At 61.5% G+C, this 12,580-nt stretch overlaps 1 protein-coding gene across 1 annotated transcript in view; it reads right to left on the bottom strand.

Moving 5' to 3' along the window:
* Positions 1-12,580, bottom strand: part of SORCS2 (sortilin related VPS10 domain containing receptor 2) — a 446,479-nt gene that overhangs the window by 39,412 nt on the left and 394,487 nt on the right. The window contains exons 10-11 of the mRNA XM_057501991.1: positions 8,383-8,529; positions 2,073-2,175 (exon numbers count right to left, since the gene is read on the bottom strand). Of these exons, the coding sequence (XP_057357974.1) occupies positions 2,073-2,175; positions 8,383-8,529 (250 nt within the window). The remainder of the gene's footprint in view (positions 1-2,072; positions 2,176-8,382; positions 8,530-12,580) is intronic.

The raw sequence follows: 12,580 nt of genomic DNA, 5'->3' as shown, positions 1-12,580 counted from the left end.
GGTGCCCCAGCTGACCCGGTGAGCAGCGGTGGGGCCCGGATCCAGCTCAATCCACCTTCCTGCCCGCCCTCAGCGGGGCTCGGGGCTGGAGCGGAGGCTGTAAAAATGAGCACGTCAGTCGGCCCACACGGCCTAGCTGGAGGCATCGCAGCAGAGCACGGCCAGATTGAGAGGCAGCGGAATGAGATGTCCGCGCGGCACCCTGCTTGTGGGGACAGCCAGACGAGGCGCAGAGGGCAGGAGGCTGCCCCCTCCTGGAGGGCGGGGCGGGACCCCCTCCCAGGTCGGCAGCGACCCCTGCACAGTGAGGAGCCCCTCGGGACCCTCAGAGCATTCTCAGGCAGCCAGACGCTCAAGTGGGTCCCCAAGGCCTTTGAGCCAGGGAAACATTTAAAACTGTGCCTTTTGTATTTTGGGGAAGAATTCAGGGATCCAGCCAATCAGAACAGGGCAATTTAAAAACACCGTCCCCTTCAGACCCGGTCCCCAAGACTGGGGTGCCTGACACAGCTGGGCCAGCATGCAAAGAGCCGCTGTGGAGTCTTCACTGGTGGGTGCCCAGTGGTGGGCAGAGCCTGCCCAGCCCGGCTGTCCCTGAACAGGGCCCAGGAGCCAGGGGAACGAGAGGAACCCCAGGAGCTCAGGGGCTCTGTCTGCAGCCCTCTCCGCTCCGGCGTCCACCCGCTGCTGGCCATCCCGCCTCTCCAGGGCCCGCCCCGCAGTGCCGACCGCCAGCCTCTCCGTGGGCTGCGGCGGTCATTCTGGACATGCGCGCTCCCGCCTCAGCACGGCCAGCTGCTCATCCCTAAGAGCCCTGGCCCAGTCCAGGGGCTCTGCTGGCATGTGGTGAAGGGTCAGCTGTGGTGTCTGCCCAGGGTCTGGGGCCCAAATCCACCCCCTCCGTGTGGCGGGTGGTGCTGGGCAAACGGAGGGATGGGGTCCTGGGTTCAGAAAGCCAAGAGCTCTGCCCCATGCGCCGGCTGTCCCCACTCTCTCTGTCACCTACCCCGTGTGCCAGGAGGGTGTGCAAAGCCTTGCTCTGGATGTCCACACACTGGCTGAGTGGCCCGGGTGCCTCGGGCTCTGCGCCTCTGCCAGGGGTGCAGTAGCCCCCCCCAGGACGGGGCTCTGGGGGTGCTGCGAGGCGGTAGCGCCCACCCCGTGGGCTTCCCCTCCCTAAGGGCCTGGGTGGGGTTCCAGGCTTCCTGACTAGCGCTTTGCAGGTCAGGGCACGTCGTGCCCACTCCTCCAGCCTCGGCTCCCTCACCTGCAGAGTGGGGCCGTTACACCTGCCAGGTGGCTGTGATGCTGTGGGAAGAAAGGGCCAGCCCATGACGCCTGCCGAAACGGGGAGCACTGCTGCCGTTCCTTCCTGCCTACCAGCAGCACCTCGGGCTCCACCCAGGCGAGGATGGGCAGAGGGTGGCCCGGCGCTGGGTGTGGGGGGGCTCAGAGTGCTCAAGATGAAAGGAAAATAAGGTGCCAGTCACTGCCCACAAGGTGCTTGTAAACACACACTTGATCTTGAATGTTTCTTCTGACTCAAATAAACCTTATTTTAAGGTATTGTTCCACCACCACACATTTAACGCTCCCTGAAGGGAGTCTGATTTAATAGGTAGACAGACATGTGTACAACTTCTTACACTTTTGATTTTTTTCTCATGTTAGTTGTACGTGTATCTCCAACAAACTAGAACCTTCTTCAGGGACCAGTGTCACTAATGATAATAATCATTCTCCCATCCATCCACCCATCCTCCTGTTTATTCATTCATCATTTTGTTATCCATCCTTCCAACTAGCTACCTAACTATCCCTCTACCCATTCACCCATTTCTCCATCCTCCCACTGGGATCCACCCACCCACCCATCCGCCCATCATCTTCCCATTCATGTGCCCCCTCTGGGCCGTACATTCAGCCCTCAGGGTTTGCCAGGAGAGCTCAGCTTCCTGGGGACGCTGTGCCGCTGCTCCCAGTGGACACACCCTGGCCCCAGGACCAGGGCCACCAAGTTTTACTCTTAAGAGGAGATTCCGTCAGGCGGGGGTGCTCTTGCCATCGCCTACCTGCGCCCATGATGAGGCCTGGGGCCGAGTCCTTGGTGTGCACGGTGCCTGACACGTAGGGGTTGTCTGCCCAGCGCAGGTGGAGGTGCAGGTGGCAGTCCGGCTGCTCGGAGGAGAAAAGAGCCATGGTCAGCACGTGGGCAGGAGAAGGGTCCCTAGGAAAGCTAGGACCCTGTGGCCTTCTGCATGGGAAGAAGGAGGGGATGGAGGGTGGGCTGGAGGCTCTGAGGCTGACCGCCCGCTGAAGGCCATCAGGCCTGGGTGACTCGGCTTGTGGATGAAGCCGGTAGGCCTCTCCGGTGGCGGGGAGGGGTCTTCCCAGCATGGTTGCTGGCAGCGGGCTTCCCAACCCGCAATGAGCATTCCCGTGTGCTGGGCCGGACCACCGAGTATGATTCCTGGAGCCTGCTCAGCCCATGACCACAGTCACCCATCCGTCCACCCAGAACCTTTACTGGAGGGATGTGACCAGTCATCCAGGCATCAGGGGACAGGTATAGGCCACCCACAAGCCCTGCGCCTTCTGCAAGAGGCAACCGGGAAGCTGGGTGTGCTAGAATCCAGTTGTTTGTGAGCGTCAGCGCACACCCTGGCAGCAGCCCTGGCCAGCGCCCTGCTGGAGGGGCAGAAACACCTGTTGTGATTCACTTCGACGGCAGCTGCCTCTGTGCCAGCAGCGAGAAGCACTGCACTTCACTGAATGCCCTCAGCATCTGTATATCATCCCCACCTCACCAGGGGGGTGACTGAGGCGGAGGGTGTTTAAGTAGCCTGCTGAAGGGCAGTGGTGGGGCAGGGGCTACAACCCACGCTGCTTGGACCCAGTGTCCCTGATCTGGACCCCCACGGGGGGTCTCTCCCTGCAGGGGACACACCTCCAGGCCAAACGGGGCCAGCAGCCTCCCAGAAGGAGGCCGCATGAGCAGTTTCTCCAGTGCGTGGCAGGGACAGACCTCCCCCCCGTCTCCTCCTAGCCGCCCGCACCCCGCTCAGCGCCGGGTCGGGGTGGGTGGGCTGGGGTGCAGGGCAGCAGGTGGGCTGAGAAGGATGCGCCTGTGGGCTGTAGCCACTCAGCTGCTCCCAGGGCTCCGGGGCCTAAGGCTGCCATGCTGCCCGCCTCCCACCACATCCGGGAGAGAACGCAGAGCAGGGCACATGGGGCAAGGCTGAGGTCTCCGCGGTGCTCCCCCAAGGGCGCCAGAGCTGCCCCGGCAGTGGCCCATGAGCCACCCCCTGGCAGCAGGCAGCGCAGCTCCAGGAAGCCCGCTCCTTCCCTCCTCCCTCCCGAAGCCTGAGAGGGGGTCTGGGGTCTGACTGGCCGAGGCCCCCTTGGTAGCATAGGAGTTCCTGCGCCCTGCAGAGGGGAGTGGAGGGCCTCAGAGACCCCAGCGTGCAGAGGATGGCAAAGGGGTCGTCGGGGTGACAGCTCTGGGGCTGGCCTTTCTGGGGGCACCAGCCTGGAGAGTGCCCAGGCCTGGGGTGTGGGGAGGGTGGGGACAGAGAACGGGCAGGGCTTCAGAGCCTTGTGCCCCTTAATGCTGGCTGACTCCGGGGAACATGCTTAGCGCCTCTGAGTCTCGGCTTCTTTCTCTGGGAAACGGGGCAGTGATCTCTGATCACAGGATGAATGGGCTTGGCCAGCACAGCTTCTGCAGAGCCCAGGTCCGTCCTGCCTCTGGACAAGGGACTGCCGAACTGCCAGCTCATAAGGCAAGTAATAATGTGCTTAGTTTTGTTTTTTTTTTGTAGAAAAATCTCGAGTTTAGAAATACCATAGAACTGCTCAGCACCCCATAGATTCAAATTCCAATTCAGGAGGTGCCACCGTTTCATGGACAACTCTGGGCCCTGGTTTCCTCGCTGTGAAGAGCAGGCAGCGGTGCCTGTGGCCCACACCCCACAGGGGCGGGCGGTCAGCAGAGACACTGCAGAACCCCACCACCATTCCTCTGTCATGCATCTACTGACGTCTCCCGGAGGTACCTCTTCTCTTCACGTCTCTAGAGCACTTTCTTCTGGCCCCTGCGCTGAGTGCGTGCTCTAGAACATCTTAAATTAGAAATGAAACGGTTTAGTGAATTGGCTACTGATCTGAGTCAGCCAGCACCAGGTGGTGGCCCCAGGGCCTGTGTGGCTGGAGACAACCTTTCCTTGTCCGCACGCACGGGGTTTCAAAGAATGTATTAATTGCATCACATATTGTATGGAGTTCCCAGAGCAGGGAGCCCCATAGAGGCAGAGAGTGGGTTAGCGGCCCCTTCGGGCGGGGGCTGGGGGGATGGCTGAAGGCACAGGGCTTCCTTGTGGAGTGACGAAAATGTCCTTGAATGGATTGTGTGAGGGTCGCTTGTATCTGTAAAGGTGCCCAGACTCACTGACGTACACGCTGTCGAAGGGTGAACTGTGTGGTACGTGAGCATACCTCAACAAAGCTGTAAAACCTGAGGAGAATAAGAGGGGGGACCCTGCCCTCCTCAGAGACACACTTGGTGGGCTAGAGACCTTCCCAGGCAGCCTGGGGAAGCTGGCAGGGCCCCTGGGTGGGAGCCTGGCCACTGAGTCCCCCGGGGAGGGCAGGGCCCCCACCCCCAGTCTGGGAACGCCTGCCCCACGGAAGCCCATGGAATGGTTAGACATTGCCCGATGTCTCTGCTTTCTTATGACTGAAGAGCAGGTTGGTGAGTCAGTATGCCTGGTGAGACCACTGAATCCTCTCCCCCTGAGCACCCGGTGACCAGCCTTGGGGGGAGGCAGGGTCCTGTCCCCTCCGCGGCAGGCCTGGCCTCCAGCTGCCGAAGGCTCTAAGTCAGGGGCAGGGACCTCCCCGGGATGTGGCGCCCGAGTGCTGTGCTGGCAGGCCCTTGGGCAGAGAAGGTGGCCCGTGGCCCTGCTTGAAGGCCCCAGACACCCTGGTGAGCCAGGCGGGCTGAATTGCCTTCCGCTCACCCCCTGATGCACTGTGCACACAGCGGCAGGGTGACCCGGGGGCCCTGCCCCGCAGAACCCGGCTGCCTCCCCGCCCCAGCCAGGGGGCCCGTCCTGGCCGCTGGCCCTGCTTGGCTCAGAGGTGGAGCCCTCCTCAGGGCTCCCTGTGGTCAGCTGTGGCCCGCAGAGCACCGGTAGGCAGAGCTGGGGTCCCCTTTGGTGCTGTGGAGGGCCTGCTAGCAGCCACACAGATGTCTTCCGGCCTGTCCTGGAGCCACCTGGGTGCTCTGCTGGTGTCGGACCGCTTGAGACCGCCTTACACATGCCCGCCCACCCAGCCAAGCCTGGGCTGGGCTGATGAAGGGCAGGGCAGACTCGGTCACCTGGAGGGGCTGACCCCAGGGCACTCAGACAACCTGCAGATGGGATGGCATGCATGAGTGCCAGGCCTGCCCTCACTTGGGCTGTGCGCCATCAGATGGAGGGGTCTTCCTCCCAGGGCCACAGCGGGCAGACCCATGGGCAGGCACAGGAGCTGGGGCTCCGTGCCCTGGTCCTGAGGGAGGTGGGCCCGGGTACCTGCAGGGCTTGGGCAGGTGTGAGGAGGCCAAGCAGGGGGGCGCACACTGCCCCCGAGGCTCCCCCTTCTCGGCCCCTTTATAGTCAGGAACTGGCTGGCACGCTAACAACTGTCCCCTAAACCATGAAAGACTGTCAGATGGCCAGAGGGCCCCGCTGCCTGGCCGTGGACACCCCACTCTATGACTCAGCCCACGTCTGAGAATAGTTCAGTGGGCTGCAGAATGAATGGGTTTTCATTCTGAATCAAGATGTAAGCAGATTCAAAGCCATCGTCGACCACAGTTCATCTCCCTAAAGCAGACCGGCTCACACCTCTCATCTGTTCAAACCGTTCCCTCCGTTTCCCCGGTTCTGGAAGGAAATCTCCCCAGGCGGAGGGCCGGTGGGGCTGCCTGGGGAGACGCCCGTGACCCAGAGTTAAGAGGAAAACCAAGACAGGATTCATGCGTGTCGGGATCCCGGCCCACTGTTCCTCCTGCCCCGCGGCCCGAGACTGTAAAGACGAGTCCGCGGCCGCGGCGCCGTCAGGGCTGCACCTCCCTCCTCCCTCCACATCCCTGAGGGTCCCAAGCATCCTGAATAAGCGGGAATCACTGCGGCGATGAGAAGAGACCCTCGCACGAGCCCGCCCTGCTCATTGAGGGGCGGCTGCCGGGGAAGGACGCGGGTCAGGTCGAGGGAAGCCTGTGAGCCTGGCCCGGGGCCCGCCCTGCACCCCGCCCTGCACCCCGCCCGCTGCCCACACAGGGCGGCCCGCCCCTGAGACAAGCCTTCCTTCTCTGTCTTTTGTGCCCAGTTGGGCTTCTGAGTCCTTTGCTCTCTATCCTGTGTGCTCACTGCCCCGCTGGGGCCACAAACTCCACCAGTTTGTTCCTACTTTTATTATTTTAAGACCAGGACATAAATCTCACAAAGATTATCTCCTCACTGAGCTGCATAATTGCAGACAAGAATCTATTCTTAGCAAAAACTTGCTTTGACAGATTAATATGGCTTAACTTTGCCAATGACAATACAAAAATTGGCCCTTTCACAGAGATCCTGTTCTGGGAAGAGTTGTTACAAGCGGCAGGTAATTAATTCTCCGCGTAGGTATCGGCAGGTGTCACCCTCCATTATCAATGAGGGGGGCTCCTGCAGAGGCGAGCGCAGGCCCGCAGGAGGTGAGGGTCAGCTCAGGCCTCGGGCTCAGGGAGTGCAGGGCCCGTCCCTGCCCGCTGTGCTGCCGCCCGAGGGCATAGTCCCACCCTGGTCTGGGCTCAGTGTTTCCTGAAGGGAAGAAGGAGGGTCTGATTCTGCCTGTCTCCACCCTGTGGCCCCGAGGCCAGCACTGGCTGGGGGCCTCGGGGCCTCCCCTTTCCCAAGGCCCCGCAGAGACCCAGGCAGGATCCGCGGGGCAGGGCTGTGTCCTGTGGTGGGCACGGGTGCATCACAAACACGGGGAATGGTGCCCAGCACATGGTAAGTGCTCACAGGGATTTGCTGAATGAATGTCCCTCTAAAATACACTGGTACTCTTTCTATTACAGAGTGGCAGGGTGACGGGCGGCCGGTCCCCAGAGAGCACAGCCCCTGCCCAGGCTTCTCCCTGGAGGGGAATCTGGGCAGGGTTTTCGGTATCAGTAGGAGCTTGCTTTCCAGCACTGGAAAGCGGGCAGCGCGAAAGGGAAGGGGTTCGCTCTGCTTGCTTCATGCCAGGCCTGTGCTGGCATGCGTGCAGGTCAGTCCATTTCACCCTCATCACACGGCCACAGGGAATTTTTACCATCTTCCCTCCTTCCTTCCTTTTTGAACAAAGGTGCAGCGCATCAGTTGACTTGGCCAAGACCACATGGTCAGCAGGCAGCAGAGGCTCCAGCCCCGAGCGGCCGCGTCTGGGGAGGGACCACGGGTGCCACCGGCGCGGAGCTCACCATTAAGCAAGGACAGGCAGGCCCACCGGGGGCTGAGCAGCCTGCCTCGGCCAGACATGTGGGTCTCACCCAGCCTCCTCCATCCTTGCAGCGGCCACTCCCTGAGTGCCCACCCCAGGCCAGGGCCACTTAAGGCTCTGTCTTCCCATCCTCACCGACACAGGTCTGTGTGTCCCCAGATCTCCGGGTGGCTATGCAAAGGCCAGAGGGAATTCCAGCCCTCCCTGCCTACAAGGTGGCCGAGGCAGTGGGGCCGCCTACACCTGCACCCATGCAGAAAGGAACCCGGGTCAGCAGGACTGGCTCGGAGCTCATGGCCTCTGGGCCGCGGCGCAGGCTGGCAGGTGCAGCCCCTGCACTTCTGCAGGCAGAGGCCCCTCCCTGCCCTGCACACTGGCTGATGTGGTTCAGCGACGTGACCCAGCAGGCTCGGCCTGCGCTCGCCTGGTTGTGCCCACCCTCTTGCACGTCAGCCGTCACCACGAGAACGTGCTGGGCTGGTCCCAGGGGGAGGATGCCAGACACACGGAGCAGGTGCCCCTGCAATCAGCCAGCCCCCAGATCTGTGAGGGAGCCCGGCCAAGTGGAGCAGAGTGCCACCTGGGCTCAGCCACAGACCTGGAGGGCCAGCGAGGGTTGTTGGGGATGGTTTGTTATACAGCAACGTTGTGGCAGAGGCTGACTGATGCACTTTCCCGCTCCGATCTCCAGTGAAGCCTCCTGCAAAGCAAGGAGTCTCACGTCACCCTCGCCCCTAGGCCCAGAGAAGTCAGCGGCCCCCGTCTCACAGACGGCCCTTCTCAGGTGTTGCCAGCTCTGGCTCTCCAGCTTCCTCCAGTATGTCTGGCGCCCGCCTAGGGAAGGAATGTGACCTGGGCAGAGGCACTCACAGGCTTACAGTTGGTTGGTTTTCCATTCATATCCACGCTGGGTGGCCTCAGATAGTCCCAGTCGCGGCCCTTGTTGTAGGTTATGAGCGTCACCACCTTTCCATCCACTTTTTGGTTTGCCAAGAAGACCCCTTTCACCCCTCGGACCTAGGACAGAAATACAAGAGGGACCATAAAAAGCCGCCAAGAGCCCCCTGTGACCCAGCACCCCCTGCACGCCGCCCCCTGCTCTGCGCACACAGCCTTGGTTCCTGCTGACATCAGCCCTGGAGCCGAGTGGGCTGTGTACCCTCTGGAGGTGAGGGGGCTGAGCAGAGCGGGGGACCCAAAACCAGTCTGAGCTTTGGCCGGAAGCCTGTTCTAGCTGACCCACAGCCCACGCGCTGCGATGACACTGAGCTCTTCTCAGAGGTGCAGACACCAGCCACCAGTGAGCAGAGCCCGGCCTGAGATGCCTGTGCACCACGGCCACCCCGTCTCCCCACAGAGCTCCTGACCCAGAGCCCCCATCCCCTCACCTCCTTCCTGGTGGCTTCACAGGCCCTGGACTGATGGAATCACTGTGGACTTTCCTCCGGTTCTCAGCTCATCCCCACACAAAAAGGCCAGGTAGCAAGGATGGGGATCCCGGTTCACTCAGCCTGCCCTGGGCAGGGGTCATGTTCACCTGCCCCCTTTCTCAGGCTTCCTTGAGGGGCCCATGACATCTAACCATCAGCGGGTACTGTGGCTCGTACAAAATGGTCAAATCAGTGTTCAACCTCCTGATTCCACGGAGGTGATCTTTTCCTGCAAGTTCCTCACACATAGAGGCCCTAGACCCACCACTGGGAGGCCTGCCGGTGTGGCAGGAGTTCCCGGGCGCCTCCCGTGTGCCTGGAGCTGGTTTGGCTCCTCCACATGCAGCCTGTCACTATTTCTCACAGTAAACCTGTGAAACAGGCTGAGAGAGTTTGGAATTTCCCAAGGGCACCGTCAGCGCCTTGGGAGTGAATGCCGAGATGGAGGAATGGTGTCTGAGTCCCCTGTGGCTGCTGTGACAAGTGACACAAGTTTGTTATGATATGGTTCTGGAGGTCAGAAGTCCAACACAGCCCCCCGGGCTCAAATCACGGCGCCGCAGACCTGCTTCCTCCTGGAGGCTCTGGAGAGCACCAGATCCCGGCCTCTCCCGGCTCCTAGGGGTGCCCGCACTCCCTGGCTTGGGCCCTCCTGCATCTTCAAGGCGGCAGCCAGCATCTCTCTGAGCCTTCCTCCATGACTGATATGCTTCTCCGACCCTCCTCTTCTGCCCCTCCCCTGTTGAGGCCCCTCATGGTGACCATGCACCCCCATACTTCGTTCCCCTTTGCTGTGCTTCACTGCCTAGGATGCTGCGCTGCAGGGTGGGGCTGCTCTGGCCCCCATCCCCACAGAGGAACTTCGGGGATCGTCCTTCCTGGGGGATGGCTCCTGCTCTCACATGTGTCCGTGCTCACCTGAGGCTTCACCTGGGGTGGTGTCTGGCCTGCCCGGTACTGGTCGGGTTGCCTCCCCGACATGCTAGGTGGGTAGGATGCTGATTCGCCCAGTGACAACTTGTTTATTTGGTAATCACTATTTTATAACCTGACTGATCTCTGTGAAAACACTCAGAAATAAATAATACAGACCCCTCATGTCCCAGAGAGATGGCAGACATGCGCTGCACCTGCCCTGGGCTGGGTCTGATCGGCCGATTGTCAGCTCCCGACACTGACACACGGCTACCCCCTCGTGGCTGTATTCACGCCGGGCGGGGGCTGCGTAACAAATCACCGCAAGCTTGGCGGCTTAAAACAGCAAGAATTTGTTTTCTCGTAGTCCTGGAAGCCAAAGGTCCAAGATCAAGGCATGTTCGGGGCTGCACTCCCTCTGAAGTCTCCAGGGAAGGGTCTTTGTCTCTTCCAGCTTATGGGGGCTCCCGGGCTTGTGGCCGCATCAATGCTGGCCTCCCCTCCATCTTCATGGGGCCTCTCCCTGCGTGTCTGCAGCTGCTCTGCTGACCCTACCAGTGACCTGTCACTGGATTTAGGGCCACCTGGCTGATCCAGCCCAACCTCATCTCAAGACCCCTCACTTAATAACAGCTGCAAACATCCTTTTTCCAAATAAGACCATAGTTACAGGTCCCAGGGGTTGGATGTGGTCATATATTTTTGGGGTCCCCATTCAGCCTCTGCAATGGCTGCCTCCCAGCTGTGGCCAGGGCTCCTAAGGGGCAGGGGACAAGGCTGGGATGCCCTGAGTCCCCATTTCTAACCCAAGCTCCAGGACAGAGGCGCTAAGAAAAGGTTTGCTGTCTTGCCTTGAACCCAGGCCGTGCCCTGCAGAGGTGACACCTTGGAGACACTTGGGAGCCCAGGCCTCCGGAGGCAGTATTGCCTGTGGCATCTGGAACAAAGCATTTTTCCTGGCTATCTCACTGGACGAACAATGACCACGACGCTCCTGGAACTGGCGCGTGCAGAGGACCTCACAAGCCAGATTCTAGGCCAGGCCCTTCCTGCGTATTATCTCGAATCCCAGAAAAGACAATGGCTGGGAAAACAGCCCAGAGCTCACGGAGCACGGACGTGGTTCCAGACGCCACTCTGCATGTCTAAGGGGAGCAGTGACCTCGAATCCTCAGAGCAACGCTATGAAGAAGGTACTACTGTCACCCCCGTTTCACAGCGGGAAAACTGAACCACAGAGAGGTTAAGCGACCTGTCTAAGGTCACACAGCAAATCCATACAGAACTGGGATCTGAATGTGGTCAGAATCCAGAGGGGTGCTGGTAACCACTGCCTGGGACCTGTGTTAGAAGGGTCTTCAGAGGACCGATGTCACCTGTGAGGGTGCCCAGCTGGTGAGCAGCCGGCATCACCTCTGCACAGGGCCACTGTGAACCTCTTGGGTCCTCTCGCTCCGTGCTCTTTGTGCACAGCCCAGTGCTCCCTGCTTCCGTGGCCGGTGAACTCTGCTCTGCCTCAACCCAGTCTGCACCCCCTCCTCCAGGAAGCACCCCCTGACTCCCACTCTGGGCCGGCCCATCACCCCTCCCTGTATCCCCCCCGGCGCTGACCCGCTGAGCTGGCACAGCTGATGGGAGCTGGTCTGCAGAAGCTGGCAGCTCCGTGAGGGGTGGTCTGTTCCTCCCTTGAGCCCAGGTGGGGCCTGGGACCTGGTGTGCAGCCCTGCCTCACACACAGCTGTGGACAGAACGTGTCCTGTGCACGCTGCCTCGTCCGGGGCACCCTTCCTGTGCCACCGTCATCTGCCCCCTTCCTCCCAGCCGGCTGTGTCCCACAGCAGCCATGACGGCACCTGTCAGAGCCAGGTCTGGAAGGAGGCTCCTTGCAGCTGCTAACAGCTGAGGATGAATGTTGAGGCCTCGGCTCTCTCTGGGAGGCCTCCTCCCACGCACGGGACACCCTGGCCAGCCCCCAGGGCCGCAGACGCCGTATGCCACCACCCTCCATCCAGCATTTACCACCAAGACACACTGCCTGAGCCCACGCATGGGTGCTCCCACTGGCTGGGGCTCCCCGAGGGCAGCACACGAGGGAGGAGTCAGGGTGCTGGCCAGCAGGGCAGCGTGGGGCTCGGGCAGGTGGACCTAGGCTGGGTCTCATTGCTTGCTTCCCGCCGGTTCATCTGGCAGGTTACTTACCTCCTCTGAGCCTTATATTTTGGGGGACCCCTGCTCCCCGGCCCTGGTGTGGACTGGAACAGAGTCCAGGCCAGGCCTGCTGTAGGTGTGGGGTGACATCTGTGGAATCCAAGGGTGAGAGGGTGCGTGGCAGGGAGAGCCCAGCTGCGGGGGAGCCCAGAGCCCTGGTTCCCAGCCCCCAGGGTCCCCTCGGCGTCAGGTGACAAGAGCAGGTGGGGGCTTCGTGGGCAACAGGCCAGGGTGGGACCCCAGGGAGGAGAGGCTCCCAGCGCCTCGGAGCCTCACCCACATTTGGAGAGAGAGGCAGGAGGGAGAAAGTGGGAGGGGCCAGGTACTAGATACACAGAGGCAGGGAGGGGGAAGGGGTGTTGGGGGAGGGGGGAGGGGAGGGGCATCGGGGGGCGGGGGGAGGGAAGGGGCATCTGGGCAGGGGGAGGGAAGGGGCATCCGGGCAGGGGGAGGGAAGGGGCATTGGGGGGCAGGGGGAGGGAAGGGGCATCCGGGCAGGCAGGGGGAGGGAAGGG

The sequence above is a fragment of the Manis pentadactyla genome, chromosome 5 (assembly GCF_030020395.1).
Source record: "Manis pentadactyla isolate mManPen7 chromosome 5, mManPen7.hap1, whole genome shotgun sequence".
Lineage (NCBI taxonomy): Eukaryota > Metazoa > Chordata > Mammalia > Pholidota > Manidae > Manis > Manis pentadactyla.
This window is presented reverse-complemented; position numbering and strand designations above follow the sequence as displayed.